The sequence below is a fragment of the Perna viridis genome, chromosome 2 (assembly GCF_037379345.1).
Source record: "Perna viridis isolate PV_CMFRI_1.1 ecotype Kerala chromosome 2, ASM3737934v1, whole genome shotgun sequence".
NCBI classification, from domain to species: domain Eukaryota; kingdom Metazoa; phylum Mollusca; class Bivalvia; order Mytilida; family Mytilidae; genus Perna; species Perna viridis.
The window spans coordinates 67,937,719-67,955,801 of NC_142446.1; the positions used below are offsets into that span (position 1 = coordinate 67,937,719).

The 18,083-nt window shown below is 31.4% G+C and overlaps 1 protein-coding gene, 1 long non-coding RNA gene and 1 pseudogene across 4 annotated transcripts; all 3 read left to right on the forward strand.

Annotated features, from left to right (window-relative positions):
- Positions 1-569: 569 nt before the first annotated feature.
- Positions 570-5,514, forward strand: LOC148626633 (uncharacterized). 2 transcript variants are annotated; one of them, XR_015920125.1, is made up of 6 exons: positions 570-728; positions 1,027-1,095; positions 1,759-1,829; positions 2,700-2,771; positions 3,253-4,858; positions 5,390-5,514. It is a non-coding gene; the product is annotated as an uncharacterized LOC148626633 (long non-coding RNA). The 2 variants fall into 2 exon arrangements; XR_015920126.1 differs by lacking the exons at positions 3,253-4,858; positions 5,390-5,514.
- Positions 3,902-6,859, forward strand: LOC148626634 (ryncolin-1 pseudogene; annotated as a pseudogene). Its single transcript, XR_015920155.1, has 3 exons — positions 3,902-3,926; positions 5,390-5,554; positions 6,586-6,859. The product of XR_015920155.1 is annotated as a ryncolin-1 pseudogene (transcript).
- A 7,673-nt stretch (positions 6,860-14,532) lies between these two features.
- On the forward strand, positions 14,533-18,083 carry LOC148626635 (uncharacterized). Its single transcript, XM_088571244.1, has 3 exons — positions 14,533-14,654; positions 15,743-15,970; positions 17,184-18,083. The coding sequence occupies exons 1-3, from the start codon at positions 14,585-14,587 to the stop codon at positions 17,558-17,560; spliced, it is 675 nt and encodes a 224-aa protein (XP_088427370.1). The 5' UTR covers positions 14,533-14,584; the 3' UTR covers positions 17,561-18,083.

Genomic DNA, 18,083 nt, shown 5'->3' on the forward strand with positions numbered 1-18,083 from the left:
ATTTAAGTCTTTAGATCCAAAAGCGTATATGTAAATACGTTAGCTAGGTACAAAAGTCATTGTTGCTTTGACAGGCTATGGCATACCATGTGTAAACTGTGATATGAAACTTTATACGCAATGACTGATGGAATTTTGCAACAGACAAAAGAATGACAGTTCTCATAAAGATCATTATGTTTTGTCGTTTGGTTTTGTTTTCCACATATGAAAATTAAGGGTGTTATTTCAAGAGATATTATAGTATTACAGTAGTATATACCTAAATGTGTAATAGATATTATTTTCAATAAAGGTAACGTAGATTTATCCATTGCTTCATGTGTGAGAAATTGCCCACTCGGACTTTCTCCCGCCAGAACTCATAATACTATTTTCTTGGGACGTTAACCTAACTTGACGTCAATTATGCTTTGGATATAAAAAAATTGAAATATTGAAATGAATGGTTACGAAAATATATGTAATATATTTTCAGTTAGTTATACCAAACATATCAGTTTATTATTGTAAACAAGGAAGAAGAGATTTTTTTTGTTTTTTTACCGCATCACGCAATGCAATAATTAGATTTCACATCTTGTATTGATTTGAGTGGTATAGGAACTTGAACCGCAATACTTGTTTAAGCTTACATGTCTCCGATGTTGATCGCACCATGGCAGTAATAGTGTTTAATCCTTTTTTTCTTCTGTTTTTACATACAGTTTGTTTAAGTGGCCACAAAGGTAAGAAAATATTTTAAGACCTATCATGTTGCTGTTCTTTTCCTGAGTATATGACAAAGAAAGAAAACACACAGTAAGAAACATTCTACATTTAAAGCAATGTTTTAAGTGTTTCGTATATTCAATTTAGTCGAAGCTGTTAAATAATTGAACTGTATTGCAATGTATTAATTTTGTTTCATATGAATGACGAATTTTGGCATTGGCGTTTTTTTTTTTTTTTTTGTAGTTACTTTCACAGTTGCGTTGAAGTCATTCAAAGTTCTCATTAAATTGTTTATTTTATTTAACTACATAGTTTCTGAACGGATGAGAAAGGCTTATGACAATGACACCAGGGTAGACGATATAATGCATGATCTTCTAGGTAAAAAGATATAATATAATAAATGTGTAAAAAAATACTTTAATGCTGTTTTTTATTTTAATTTTATTTCCTTTGTTTGTTTTTTTTTTTTTTTTTTTTTTTGTTTTTTGTTTTTTGTTTTTTTTGTTTTTTTTTCTTGTTTGTTTGTTTTTTTCGCATACAATGCAAAAAAATAGCATTAGAAATAACAAATACAATGTTATATCAAGATGTTATTTAATTTGTTTTATACTCTTTTTTGTGAGAAAATATGGATTTGTAAAATTTCTATCGTAAAACTAACCTTAGGAGGAAAATTATAAAAATAATAAATCAAGGATGTCCTTAATTGTTGTCTCACAAGTTTATTTATAGTTTGTTTATTATCTTATGTTTAATATGATTCCCATTACATTTAAATCCTCTAAACGCATGACAAATAAAACACCTGTCAGGTGCACCTCACAAAAGTCACAACGTCTATTTTAATGACGCTATAATATATGCTTATTCTCTCAGGTTTTGGTAAATTTGTACCGGACATAACTGAAAAACAATGTATATATCAAGTACAAAAATAACCATCTTCTGAACGTTTACCGATAAAGAAAAAGGCTTTGAGGTCATCATGCATGAACACTATCTGCGTTGTAACAGTTATAGCATTTTTTGTCTTGATTTTAGGAACTTGTCTAAAAATAACCCGAAAATGACCGTTCAAGAACTGCTAAAAGACACGAAATCAGTACTTGACAGTAAGTAATTTGACGATCATATAAGTAAGCTCCGTTCAAGTTTAAAAACAAACAGATTAGGACAGCAATTATCTTCCTTGATTACAGGTAAACGACTTGTTATAAAAAATAAATCCAAATAACTAAGTTGTTATACTGCAACGAAGAGAAGGTAGATCATACATAAAACACTGTGCATGTTTTAGACATTTTTCACATTTACATTTGAATTGGGTAATAAGTAGCTCACGATATAAACAGATCTTGTGTAGTTATGTGTTTATCTAGAAATAAACAAAGTGTTTTTAACTATATAAAAAACTGATTTTTATTTATATAAATGATCATCTCGGGTCAAATTTAATCCGCAGTTCATCTCAACCATTGAATGATATTTGATGACACAAACTCTGTATCACATGATGTCATCATGCACCTCCTCTAATGCTATTTTATTTTATCTGAATGGTTTATGGGGTTTCCTGATGCAAAATATTGACTGCGTCGTTCAAAGACTGAGAGGAGACCATCTCCTAATCAGTAACCCTATACAAAATCGCCGAATTGAATTTGTTTAAACTATCTTGATTTCCCGTGTGAATAGTCGAGGGGAGGCCATTTTCTAATCCACACCTCCTCTAAAATCACTGAATGGAATTCGATGAAACTATGACAAACTATTTGTAACTTCCATTTTTTTTCTCCACCTTAATGACATATTTATTTTCTATATGTTTCTTTCCTGGGAGAGGATCGGGATGTAACAAAGTGAGTTTTGCTCCCAGCTTTTTTTCTAGTTTTAAATGTGACTTTGGTCTCCTAAATGACTTACAAGACGTTAAATGTTGCATTATATATAACCTTAGGTATACGCATTATATATAACCTTAGGTATACACATTTACAAGGAAATCGTCAAAACAAACAAGAAACTTGGAGATGAAATAAGGTGGATTATTTCAGGTAAGAATTCGTTTTATTACTTTTATATGCTATTTATGACGAATAAATATATATTTGTTTATCTATGTAAGCGTTTTGAAGACCATAATAATAGTCTTATGATACGAAACATACATTTTACTAAATAATATTTTATATTTTAAAAAATTACAGCCTTTTAAATTGTATGTCTGCACTACAGTTTCAAAACACTTTCAGTAAAGTAATTGTCCATCAAACAGATAAAATGATAATATGCTTGACATTGATTGACCTACCCACCGAGCATGTAATTGGAAACTTATGTGGTTATGCTGTGCTGATAGTTACTATTGTAACGTTTAATTTGGAACTTCCGGTTGACAATGACGAAGAATAAGGTTTCGGGTACGTGTTGTAGATGGGAAATATTTATTGGTTGATAGATATCTGCAGTGTAAAAGCATTTCAAAACAGAAGGTTCAATTTGGGTAAACTGAAATTTGATTACTTTTTTTTTCAGAAAGTAAAGGCAAAAAGGAATTTGCCAGAATCATTCGCTTGTTAAAACGGGATATGAAAGGCAAGCAATTTGTACTATATAAATATCATTCTTTTGTCTTAAAGTTAAGTTTAGTATTAAGGAATGAAACATGAAATGTTGCTTTTTTATGGATTTATGTATACGAGCAGCAGTTAAAATAACTTAATGATCAGAAGTAAATGCATTCGATTGATTTGATATCATAAAAATAGTATTTACTTTGTCGTATGAACACATTTGTTTCTTTAGAGGTGTGTGTTGAAATTACAAGCCAAAGGTGATGGATAATTGCAAACAGTACAAGACGAAAATGTCCGGTGTGTGTGTAATCAAGCCAAGTGATAAAACTAGCTTCAAAGCGTACTGTAATATGGACGTTGACGGTGGTGGTTGGACAGTAAGTTTACTTCTGGAAGGGTATTTTATCTGTCCGATCAGCTTATGTTGAACTTTTATTTTGTAACGTAAACTGCTTTGTAGATGATTTACTTGTAACCACGTATTTGATTTTTTATTATCTGGTATATTATATGATATTTTTGGAATATGTTGACCATTTTTCGGCTAAAATGTATCTAACCAGTCAATTTGTTATAAACTCTTTTTGAAAAATAAGGTAGCATTGGAAATGGAATATTTTGCCTTACAAAGTGGTAAGTAAAATCACATAATAATTATCAAATGATTTATATATTATGTTATGAAGGGTAACATCATCAAAATTACAGAACTGATATAATTAAGGTATTAGTCAAAAGGAATTGTCTAATGGAAAAGTCCGTATTACAAATGTCAGGGTAAAAAAACGTTGAAATTGAAAGATAGCTTAAACCAAGTTTTATATAGCGCTAAACTTCACGTATTTATTACGGTTCATTATTTCCGGTACATGAATATTTCAACACACATGGACAGCATAAAATTGCCACCAGTCAAAATTTGTAAAACCAGTGGTCAAAACAGTACCAAAGATATGAACAATTAATTAGTGAAAATTGAATAAAATGAAATTTACGTAAATTCTAGCCACAAGGTTCAAAAGATCTTGAATTTTGCATGACAGGTGCGTCAAGTTGAGGATAAAAAATTATATACAAGTAAAAACTACAGAAAATTAATTTGTAGACATTATAAAAATTCATCATCTATAATCTGTTTGTCAGCAACTAAATATATTTTTTTTAAATATGGAACTCGGAAATAAATCTTTTATTTTTTTTTTTTTTTTATATCTCTTTAGGCAGCTTATGGGACGTTTTTTCTTATAAACCTAGTTCAAAAGACTGTCTCCATTGCAATGGTGGCGTCTTAAGAATAGGTCATAACAGCATTAACATACCTTAACAACTGAGTAATATAAACAGCATAGAAAGGGAAATTTATAATTTTTAAATCAAAATCGTCTTGTTAGACGTATATATTTGTATTGAGATTACTACTGTCTTCAAATTTGAGGTGGAGGTCTCATTATGACGTGGAAAGAAGCTGTGTCAGTAACAAACATCAGTATTTCTTACTACCAACAGTGTTTATATGACCAAATCTTCCATTATCCGCCTGAACCGCTACGCATTTACTAAAAGAGGTGATTAAGTTTATAGAAAAGTGTTGTCTCGCAGTTTTGTCTCGCTATGAAACGTATATTTAAGCAAACGAAAAGTGTCAAATTTGTGTAAATACGCCACTTTGTTTTACTTTTTGTTAAAAGTTTTAACTCATATTGTAGGCATTCATAATCAAGATAATGATGTAACCAACATATCTGATCAATTCAAGCGCTAAGTTTTTCTTTTTGGGGTAACAATTACTGTAAAATTGCAAAAAGGGGAATTTTCAGAATTTCTTCTATATCCCCTGTTATTGCCTTTTTTTAGAATATTGTAGATTAAATTTTTCTTAGCTTCCAAATGAGCCCAGGTAATAAATATTTGAACTTTTCCAAGTCTGGTTAGGTGAAAAATTGCCACCCCTACCCATGAAAAAAATACCTCAACATGAACTAAAATGTTAATTTTTGGTATATAAACAGTATACAGTAGACATGTTGGGTACTATTGTTTTAATTATCAAATGTATCCAATTAAGCCTTAGTTTAACCGGTTTATTTTGATTTAAGGAAATGATAATATTCACCGACTAACTTCAAGTGGCAGGTATGAACTGCGTATTGATTTAGCGGATTGGGAGGGAAATTCTTGGTACGCCAAGTACAAGATATTTTAGATCTCCGATGAATCGTCAAAATATCGCTTATCTGTTGGAGGTTACAGCGGGACGGCAGGTCTGTTATTTAACTGCTTACTAATGATTAGCATTTCAAATGGTGTTTTCTGTTGGATTTGGAAAAAAGTAATGAAAGGAAGCAAGAGCGGAAATCAAAGAATATATTCAACGGATTAAGACTATAAGGGTAGACAGGGACAATACACACACAGAACATAGAATACGTAATATTTAGAAACAATATGTACAAAGAAACTAACCAGGACTCCTCTAAAATTGGGAGTATGGACCAGGTGCTGCGGTGGGGTGAACGTCCTCTGCTTTTGTATGAACAACCGCCGAATTGTTCATGAAATGTCACGTTCCTTTTCTCGATTTGTACTTCAGTTTGACTGTCTTTCAGTCTCAACTTTTAAACAGGAATTTTTTGTCACACTTTTGTAATGATGAGATAATGAATTTGACTGGTTGAATGACCAAAATGCTGACTAAATTATATTAGCTAAGTTATTTGGTAATTATCCTTCATCCCAAATCATCAGTGTTATCAATTCAAGTTCACATCAGAAGAGAACAGTGCTGTGTCGTTGTGACGAGAGAAAAGAGTATCCTTTGATACCTGGACCATGCTCCCAGTTTTTCATAGAGTCCAAGTTGCTCATTTACTTTTGTTAATTGTATATTTTATTTTGCTTATTGTATGGTCTTTGTTGTGTTTGGCTGTTTTCCATATCTGGTCTTTGTCCCGGGATTACCTTCTTTTGATTTCCGCTAGAGTACAACAGGATAACAAATATCCCTTCATCATCTGCCTATTTTAAGTTAACCGTGTCACAAGTCAGAGTTTGTTATGACATTGTGTACATTACAATTAGCACCATGCAATTTATACGCTTTATATAATCACAAAAAAATGTAATAAAATCAAACTTTTTTTTCTTTCTTTTTTTTTTTTGTGTAAAAACTAACAGTGACGTTACATAATAGAAAGTACTTTAGTAAACATAGGTAATCACGTGTCAAACTATTTTATAGAAAAAATACATTTTATAGTTATCTGTTATATTTCTATATGTTATTTAATCGCAGGGGATTCGTTAGCGCTCCACAACTCTAAGCCTTTCTCAACAAAAGATCGCTCTCAAAGCGGGGGTTGTCCTTCAGTGTATGGTGGTGGATGGTGGTATGCAGCATGTCATCATAGCAATCTCAATGGTTATTATATAAAAGGAGGTGGAGCCAAAGGTCTTTCTTGGTACCATGTCAAGAACAAATATTATTCAATGAAATTCGACCGTATGATGATACGCCCATATTAAAAACAAGGCTGCAAATCAGTATTCAATAAACAAATGCATAATTATTTTTTCTTGTATTGCTTTTCACAAATAAGAAGTGTAAGTAATTAATGCACAATAATTGAAGAGATGATTATGATTTTCCTATTGTTTATTTTTCATTCCTAGATGATTCTGTTCTATTATGGTATTTATATTTCACAACTGGTCCGTTTTACTCCTGTTTGTAATAAATTGTCAGATTTAATGAACGCAATAAAATCTTTAAAGAAAAGTTTTGCACCAGGGATATCGTTATCACAAACTACTAAAAATATTAACTAGTTTTTTTTATCGTTACAAAACTTCGATACAAAAATATGATAGAACTTGTAGGTTCTTAATTCAAATTGGGATTGCCCACCCTGTTTTCTTGTTTTTTTTTCGAAAATGTAATCTATAAAGCAGATTCTTTTTTTTTAATCCTTTCGGTTTACCGATTGCCCTCAATAGATGTATTTGTGAAGAGTACGATTTTCAAATTATTGTCTCTTCTGTGAAGCTTGTTTTCACAAATAGAGATATCCGACCCCACATGCATTTTGGCTATTGCACTACATCCAATATTGCCCATTAAATACTTGACATTACTACTCCAAATCCAGCACAATTAAATTGTAGTGACCGATTATTTCTACTGCTAGTAATTTTGTTGGTTTTGTCTATCTTGAATATGCTCTGAGCTAGTTTTCAGGAACTGCGAGCATTCTTTAAACGGATATCTCATTTGACTATATGATTTATTTTGGGGTTTTCCGTGGAGAGAATTTGAAGTATTATTGAATGAATTTTAAGTTTGTATATTATTTCCTTTTATTTTTTACCTTACATTAAACGACGGATGGTTAAGGCCTAATAAAACTACATTACACAGATTTCATACGTATACCCACCGTCATGAGATATTGGTCATTAATATGCCTTTTGGTCGTAATATTACTTTTTACTATGATTTTGAAGAATTGTCATCGTTCAGTTACCCTGGACTTTATCAGTGTGTTGTCGAGGCCTCCCAGAGTTTACTTTAACAATTATTGAAGGAATTTTGGTGATCACCGAAAGTATTTACTATTTTGTATTTAGGTTATGTTACCCTTCACCATATTCGGTTTTTTTTTATCACATCGTGTCATCAGCTGGTGTTAATTTTAAATGGACCACATCACAAGTCAGTGTTCATACGATGAAATATACCACATTTAAATGACACTGTGGGTAATATTGTGAACATACTTCAGATTATTGAGCATTTATAGATAATGTAAAGCTTTATTATCAGTGTTTGCCTAAGTAAATCCTAATCCCGATTCTCCGTGTCGATTCCTTTTTCTCCCAAATACAACGTAGCGGCATTCTTTTTTTATCTCTTACTAACTGCTGCAGACAGGCTCTTTGAAATTCTCTGACACTCTTCGAATCAAATCGGATAAAATCATGTAAAATCGATCACTTTTCCAAACTTTGCAAGATTCTTGCATTTAGGGCTGGCTGCAGCGTCTATAGTGAACTTTGAACCTGAAATGCAGTTTGAATGTTTGTGAAGGTTCTGGAACTTATCAGAGGAAGTTTGGTCCATCGAAAAACATGGCCGTGGTTACTGAAATTTTAAAAAAGGGTGAGACAGCAATCTCCAAAGCATTAGGTTCAGCTACATTTTGACATGATTAAAGTGTTCAGCATGATGTGAGCTATTTGTGGTCAAAGTTTTGTGTACATCTGTCGAGCTATGTTTGATTTATTGCCCTTTTTGGACTTTTGTGTATAACTACATCTGGCAATACTGGAGGGAATGCTTAGAACCAAAATTGGAATAATGTTTCTTTTGGAAATCTGCCTCAAAATGATTCGAGGATTTTTTATCAGTCAAAAACATTGCCGTTGTTACTAAACTAGAAGATATGGGGCAAAGTGCGGTTGTTTTGTAAAAATCTCTAAAAACGTTAGGCCTAGCCAAATTCTGACGAAGCAAAAAGGTTCATCATTATCTGAGATCTAATTGACATTGAAAATATGTAGACAAATGTTTGAGTTATTGCCCTTTATGGGTTTTTTGTTGCGTGTTAAAAAATGCTGCTTAAATTTGTCTCAGTAACCTAGGTGAGAGATTCAGGCTCTTTTTTTCAGAGGATATCTTTAGAATTTGTCTTAAATCCTGTGGAAATAATTTTAAGAGTTGTCTTAAAATGTTGAGAGAAGAATTTTAAGTCATATCATTTCGCATTTGCCACTTTGATTTTCTATCTTTATTGATATACGATTTCTACAATAAAGTGCAATTTACCATTGACCGACTGGTTAAGGAGGTTCATAACTTGTATTTACAGTTCTCTTCAATTTCTAGGTGAAACTTTCAGTAATAAAACATGATAGACCAGGTGCAGCGGTAGGTTAAGTGTATAGAGGATGTCATCATGGCATTCTCGATGACTATTATATTGAAGGAGGTTGACCCCAGTTCTTTCTTGTTCCAAGCCAAAAACAAAAAAATATTTAATGAAATTGACCGCATGACGATACGCCCATATTAAAAATTAAGACAAAAAACTATATTTAATAAACAAATACACAACTATATAGCGTCGTATTGCTTTTTACATCCTCAGGTTCTATTGAGGAAGACTATGTAACTTATGCATAATGTACTTTTCAAAAACATTTTTTCGATGCTCATCTGCTCATACAGTGTTATGCTTCGCATTGAAGTACTTTCGTTTTTTGAGTTACATGCCTGATGTTTGTTACATTAATGTGTTTGATCACATGGAAATACTTCTAGTTTGGTAAGTTTCTATGCTAATTTTTTTGCTTCTTTCTTTCCGCAATAATATAATAAATGTTAAAGTACTTTTCAGATATTTTTAGAAATACACGAATAGTTAATTAGAACGAACCACTCGAACATTTTGTGTAGAACTCACTGTTTCTGCGAATCGATCATTCTTAGTAAAGTTGTCGAAAGTATATTTCTTTTTCTATTGTAAATTTTTTGAATTTTGAATTTGGCATACATGATAGGATTTGTTGGTAAATACAGAAAGTACATAGTGTTTTTTTCTTAATTTTTTCAGTTAATCATATTACTCCAGTTCCACGTTTAAGATGTGTCTCAACCTTTAATTGTGTTGTTTGCAATGCCATTATGTCACTGGGGTCATTGTATTTGTTATTTTCTCTGGACAATGAAATAAACCATGATATACGCATTTGCGTCTTAATATTTCCTAGACAACACAAATAATGTTTGAACTTACAGTTTGAGTGGCATTTTCTAAATAATCCTAAATACTTTATCAGTGTTATTCTACATGTATTCTTATTTTAATAGTTATACATTAGAAATATCAGGGAGGTCACAGGGTAAAATCTAGGATTCAGTGAATAGGAGAAGTGACTTCTCCCTTCCAGGAGTGATAGGGAGAAGTGAGTCTGGAATGGGGAGAAATCATACTTCACCGCTAGAATATTTTATCCCATTGATATGAAGTTGTATATCAAGGACATGTATTCTAATAAATAATAAACAAATAAGATAGTTTAAAACTGTAATTCCATTTTCGATACTTGCATATGAATAAGTACATGTATAATAAGTAACTTTAATTGAATATAAGTGATCAGATTGTCATTGAGAACTTGTTTCTTATAATAACATGTTCTTAAAGTCTAAGAATGGTCTGCACCTTCATGTGGTCTCTTCCTGAAAAAGAAAAGAAAATTTATGTAAATCATCTCTGTTCTGACATTATGATGAGTACACTTGTACCGTCATCAGAATATACACTTTGTGTATGTGGGTTTTGTTTTCCTTCTCTATACGTTTATGGTTGATAGATTCACAAATACTGAAATAGGAAAAAATCCAAAGGAATAGTAATAAAGAAAAGTCATACAACAAATGGCAGTATGGAGTCAAACACCGGAACGTCGGTAGCAACCACAATGACCTACCTGGTACCACATTTTTATCAAAATGGTGGGTTAAATCAGGTTTTATAGCGTGCATAACCTACCATTAATCCATGGGTGACGTAACCTTTTCAGTTTTAGTTAATACTTTCTTTGCTCTTTTTTAATGTGGCCACTTTTCATTGATTAATTATTCATATATGAAAAAAAAACTATTTAGGAACTAATCATGACGTCTAAACCACACACGAACGACAACTCAACCAAACCAATTACTCAAAAGCGATGTTTTATACTTTTTACTCAAACAAATATAGCTACGTAATTCTAAAGGGCAAACATTCTTAATCTTAAAAAATAACATATTTAGCCAATCCATTCCATATGCCTTCTACGTGTAAAATGCTATGCGGAATTGTACAAGTTAGTTGCAGTCATTTTCTTCGTTTTTATAACATGATAACTGTTGTACATCATTCCGGGTTTTGTTAGAGGAACAGACAAATACACGGTATTCTAATCTACCATTTCAACATAAGCTTTCTCGCTTACCCTACCGGTGCACATGCTCCATGCTCCCAGTTTTTAGTGGAGTCCGAGTTGCTCATTAGCTTTTGTTACTGTGTATGTATGATTTTAGTTAATTTATGTTCTTTGTTGTTTTGTCTGTTTTCCATTTCTGGTCTTTGTTCTTGGATTACAATCTTTTGATTACCGCTATAACCTTGGTTTCCTTGATTACACTTTCTGTAACAAGATCTGGACAGTAAGGTATGAATGTAGACGGAATGGAAAAGTACCATACAATACAATAATTTCCAAATGATTTGGTCGTTTTATATACTTGTACGACTAGATATTTTGCGAAATCATATCATGGGACACTGTGATATAAAAAATTCGCCGTCGCGATTGGTTGTTCCGTGTTTGGGTATCATTTTCTACGGAAAGCAATATGTGACGTTTCTTTCGTTGTACTCCCGTAACAACTGGTGACCTCATAGACAGATCGATCGCTAAAAGTTCCGCTATTGCAGAAGCCAAATGTCAAGCGTCTGAATATTTTAAAGGAATCATAGAGAAAAATGTTTCATAATTCGTAAAATTTGAATGTTGCAAAATTTCAACTCGCGTTATTTAGTTTCAACTTCATAAAAACAACGAGGCTCGTTGGTTATGATGTTTAAGATAAACAAAAAATTGGTCGGTAATTTGCGGTATTCAACTTTCAATCATTATGAAACCTTTATTTATAATCACACACTAATTCACAGCGCATGGTTATGGCCTGGTTACAGCAGATAAAAATATTACAATAAACATAAAACAGATATAACTGTAACATTTAAACTGTACATTTTTTGCTATTTTACATGACTTCTAAATTGGAGATTTTCCTTCTCCAGTTCTAAAACAATTCAATATAAATGTAGAGGACATTCTAAAAGTAGTTGCTGGTTTGTTTTGTCAAAGAACATATATTTTAGATAAAGAAATAAATTTAAATGATATTTTTTTCATTCAAACTTTAGGTTGTTTTTTTTTTGTTTGTTTGGGTTTTTTCCTGTTATTTTTGTTTTTGTTTTTGCTTTGTTTTGTTTTTGTTTTTGTTTTTGTTTTTGTTCTGTTTTGTTTTTGTCTTTGTTTTTGTCTTTGTTTTTTTTGCTGTTTTTTTTTCTCGAAGGAGGATGTAAGCAAGGAAATCAAGGATAGATACTACTTAAGATAGCCTAACAGAAAGACAATTGAGTTATGTTTATTGTATTTTAGATATGAAGAATAAAAGGTAGTGAGATGTGATGTGAGTTGTCAAATAATATAACTTTGTTTTCTTCAAATAATTCTGCATACGATTATATTGATCTTTTTTACATGAAAAGCAATCAAATGTTCCAACACCTGTCCTTGCTTCTTTTTTGGCATTTATCAGTACATAATATTTAGAAATAACTCAATTTCGTTCTTCGCATTTGATTTTTAGACTTGTTTAACTCATGAAGAAATATCAAGATATTCAATAATACTTCGTTTCTGGTGACTGACAGATTTTTGAAAGGATTATTCCAATGTTGCTAACCTTTTGTGTATTCGAATGAAAATTACATATCCTGTTTACCAAATAAATATTTAGCACAAAGAGTCAACAACTATATGATAAAATTTGATAGTCAGAGCTTCATTTGGACAAAAGTCATTAAAGCTGTAAGTAAGTGAACACAATATTTTCCTTTCTTTTTTCCCGTAACCAGACAATATGTCTTATATTTTCAGGCTAAGTACAGGCTGTATTATATATTGAATGAAGTGAGGAAAAAAGAAATAAATAAGGTGGTACTGATGTAGTTTCAATAAATTCAACCTTATAAGGTACTTTAGAATAAACCGGCAAGTAAAAGAAATATAATCAACTTTTTAAGTTTGTATTTGGTAAAAGGTTAAGACGATATCGCCAATAGTGTGTTTTAAATTTCGAAGGGACGAAATAAGTCAGATCAAGTTAGCCCTTGATATCGTTAATTTAACGTCATTTAAAGACAAGTGTTCGAACGCGCTGAATAGTGGATGGTATTATCAAACAAAAAAAACTAAGAAAAGTAATCATTAAAAGCAAAACATATCCAGGTGACATTGACATATTCCGGTGTAAAATAAAATCCGATTCGTTTCTTTTCCAATTATTGGGTTAACCAGGAAGTATGTCGTTTTAATTCGTTTGTTTAGTTGTTTTTATGTCTTTCCTTTAATCATTATATTAATTTGCATACACTAAAATGCACTCATCGCAGATTTACACTTTAATTTCCTGTATCGATTCCTTATCCGTGGTAAACCTTGATTTCCTTTTAAATAAAATGCAGAAAACTGTTATGGTTGTTCAAATTTATACTTCAATGGAACAATGCGGGTAAGTAAGAAAACGTTAGGGAATACAGCAAAAAATATACAGAGATTTTACAGAACATTTTCGTACGCTTCCGCCATATAAACTTCCACATGTAGACCGGGGAATCGATAATGGAAAAGTGAAAAAAACAACAACGAAGAAGAAACGGCATGATAAAAATACAAATGGAATTAATATTGATATTCATTATGCGAAAAAAAATCCTGCTTTTGGACGGGTTAAGGGCAACACCGAAGTTACAAAAATGTCATAGTTTTCCTTTCCTCATTTGTCTACCCCGGACCTGACTTTTTATAAGCAACTCGACGGGTTTTTCTAGAAAAGCACAGGACGGTGCACCTGGTCCATGATCCCAGTTTTTAGTGGAGTCCGAGTTGATCATTTGCTTTTGTAACTTTGTATGCATGATTTTAGTTACTTTATGTTCGTTGTTGTGTATGTCTGTTTTCCATGTCTGGTCTTTGTGCCTGGATTGCATTCTGATAACCGCTATAACCTTGGTTCCCTTGATTACTCTTTCAAATACTAAAGGGACGGGAGAAGTCACGTTTTGAGGTTTTTGTACCTTTTTAATGTTACTGTCTTTTTGTTTTTTTGTTTTGATATTTGCTTCTGTTTTTGTTTTTTATCTGTTTTTCTTTGTGTTTGTTGAATAACAACCCAAACATAAAACAAGAACAATACTCTGTTCTTTGGTCTTAATCTTGTCATTGTCATTGATTACTTGGTCAATTTTATTTACATAATAGGCTCTTTCAAAACATTCAGGTTTGTTTGACCTTCCATTACTCATTAAAACAATAAACAATACGTATTTATCTGAACCAATTTATTCATCATTTCAACATAACCAGATTACATTTATTTCAGTTATTTAACATTGTTAAAATTATTTAATACAGAACAAACGTCCTTTTTTTCTCAATCTGATTTAAAGCAGATGCCTTGGTTAGTGATTCTAATTTATTTAGTGTCACTTTATTGCATTACAGAGGCACATAATACTAACGGTAAGTCTTGGAGTCTATATTATATATGACATAGCTCGCTATTAATAACGTTTTCGCGGCATGACTTTACAAAATAAGCCAGGAAATGACATAAGTAACCTATTAGGGAGGGTGGAGGAGGAGACTTGCTACTAAAATGCAACATGCTTCTTATTTTGTGTGTGTGTGTGTGTGTTTTGTCTTTGTATTTGTTTTATTTACTATTTTTAGTGTTTAGTTGCATATTTTGTTATGTATACCTATCTTGTTATAGGCCTAGGTTTAATAATTCTAAATATAATGAAAATGATTTTGATTAGCACATTCTTTATTCCAAAATTCATACATCAATTCGAAGACCAACATGTTTGAGATTTGATTTGTTCATAAACTGTTTGTAGTAACAATAACGGAAAATAATGCAAGTGATTTTATTTTAACAATATCTAAAATAATTCAAGTGATTTGATTTGAACAATGTCTGAAATAATACAAGTGATTTTGCTTGAACAGTATCTATCAATAGTCATAAAGAATACAATAAATTTGTCTCCCCAAGGTACAATCTATTACCTGGTAAAACGCCGAAGGTAATAGTTGATATCGACCGGTATATATTTCACTGTCAACAAATGTCTTATTGTACTGAAACATAATGCTGCCGTCAAAATCCAGAGGCGATCACAATTGTTGATTGTTGGTTAATGAGGCTGTAATGGATATTAACGTCGTTCAAAGATAAACCCGGAGAATATCAGAACTATGATTAGGCAGGCATAATTGAAGGGAAATACATGCGAAATATAAGTACGGCACTATTGCTTCGGTCAATAGTTGAAAACTATGCTGACTTGGTAAATAGAAAAACCATGGCCTTTTTTTTAGTAATTAGTTGAAATATTACACTTGATTTACTATAATTTATAAAGATTTGATTTTAATAATATAATGCATTCAATTGTCGGCAGCTTTGTACAATTTCAAGTTTATTCCACTATTAACTCCCAACCCATAGATACGTACTATTGCTATTTCTGGTTAGTGGTTTATTAAGAAAATGTAGGCAGTTTTATATGATCATGTCTTAATAAAACGAAACATTTTAACAGACTGTTATGTGATGGTTAATGGCGCCCCTAAATACTACGGGACAAGGAATGTCACTTTATCCGGAATCCCATGCCAAAGATGGGATGTTACATATCCACACGACCCTAAGTTTAAAATGGACAGTGTACACGAAAACTACTGTAGAAATCCGGATAACTATTATTACGTATGGTGTTACACTATACGACCAAATCTACAATGGGAAAGATGTGACATTCAGCAATGTGGTAAGTTAAAGATATCAAACATGTGAAATTCAGGTATATGGAAAAGTATAAGCGGTGAGTGAAGTAGTGGATATGAGATTCAGCAATGCGTTGCGGTAAAAATACCAATCATGCGACATTTATGTATTTGTTAAAGTATGACAGCTGTCGGTGGTGTAAGTAAAAACAATGTTTCAATGCGGCTCAAGTATGAAAATTAGTGATGTGCTGTTTTTAAAAAAAATGTGATATTTGGCATTAAGGTAAAGAAATATGAAAAATGTTTACATTTAACATGGTAAATTAAATTTTGAGATATAGTAATATAGTAATATAACAATATATGGATATAATTACTGTTATAATTAGGATTTTGATCGTTTTTTAATTTATTTTCTTTTGTTTTATTTATTGTTTTAGTCGTTGTATATTTGTTTGCCTATTTTATATTCATTGTGACATTGACCAAAATAAATGTTGAATGGAGTTTCGTGAAAATGTGACATATAGTTTTCAGATATATTAGAATGCAGAAAATGTTTCATCATTCTTTCGTTCTTTAACTTGCTCTGTCACTTTGTAAGGCCATGATATTTGTAAACAATGGTTTCTTTCTTATGTGCCCATTGTTCATTAACCATTCTTTGTCTATCAATATAAAATCATTTTGAATGTTAGATTATGTGTCTTAGTTGTTGATTTTGTATTAAATGAAAGGAAAGCAATTGATTGAACTAAATATGACATATTGATAAAATTAAAATACCTAATCCTAACTTCATTTGCATATTGATTATAAATATTTTTTGATGTTTACCAAAGCGTCATTTTCAACGATATGATGTATTTCCTTTAGCAGTTACTTTATATTGTCATTACAAAGCAGTTAAATAAGTAGGTTTTAGTCCATGTCCTTTAGTATGTAATATGTTTTTCATTGCAAATAAACTCACCGCAACAGAAAAACAAACAGATCTACGAAATGGGGACTGGAGCTCTTGAAAAAAGGATAAAATACTATGCTTAAAATCAGTGAAATAATTTCCAAACGTTACTTATCTTCAGCAAATATATTCATTTTGTCAATAAATGAAATGAAAGTGTTATGTCGAATACTGATGGACGAAACACACGAAATACTGTAATTCATCAAAATACACGCAGTACTTCTATTTCATTTATTGTGATAAATTATTATTTTAAAAAAAACTTTTCTTTTATTTTGATTCTTTAGATTCGACTGTTGTTTTACCAAATACACCTATACAAAGCACATCTTCTCTATGTGATTCCATACCTACCGAAAATCCTAATATAGAAACCGAAGACAATATCTGTCCCTGTGAAGACCGACAGCTTTACTGGTACAACTATTTCAATGGAAACTTATCACAACAGACAAAAGAAGCAATGATCAAAGATGAAAAGAAAAAAATTAAAAAGGAACTGTTTTTAGATGCAAACCTTTTATCTTCTTATCGCAATAAAAAGACTTGCGCCCGTGATGAAAGAACCAGTTCGTTTTCCATGGGAACGGCTAGTGTTGTCATCCTAGCAACCGTATCAGTTTTGATAATTTTATCGGATGTGTTAACTTTATGGAAAACGTAGAGCTTTATCGTAAGACTTATAGTCTTAGGGTTTGTGACAAATGGACTTTATTTCAGAGTAATTAACGGGTTTATAAATTGGAGTTTTATTGAAATTCAAAACCTATTTCATTAGGGCAAATTCGAAATCAGAATTCTTCGATTTTAGCTGCTGTTTTTAACGAAATATAACTGTACTGAAGTGCACCTGCTCTAATTGGCCAATTTCCATATTTAGGTACATGTGAACTAAAAGCACCTTTCATTTGTATTATGTCAGTCGGTAAACAAATGTTTGCATTTACGGAAAGAAGGTATATAAAAATATAATTCATTTCTATATAATTCGCAATTCATCGTCCTATATAGTGACGTCTATTTGTAAAAGATATTGACTTGTCTCTAAAAGTAAGAGTAAAATTTGAAATTAAAAAAAGAGATATTGTACTTAAGGTGATCCCAAAGGAAGACAGAATCATACGTAGAATGCACAAAAGAAGTTCATATTTGTTAATTCAATAAATAACATCTTACATTGGTTGTTT

What these genes read in the sequence shown, in the direction of transcription:
- LOC148626635 (XM_088571244.1), top strand. Translation starts at nt 14,585, where the DNA reads ATGCCTTGGTTAGTGATTCTAATTTATTTAGTGTCACTTTATTGCATT. An exon ending in AGAGGCACATAATACTAACG is followed by an intron (nt 14,655 to 15,742) that starts GTAAGTCTTGGA and finishes ACATTTTAACAG; the next exon opens with ACTGTTATGTGATGGTTAAT. An exon ending in ATGTGACATTCAGCAATGTG is followed by an intron (nt 15,971 to 17,183) that starts GTAAGTTAAAGA and finishes TTGATTCTTTAG; the next exon opens with ATTCGACTGTTGTTTTACCA.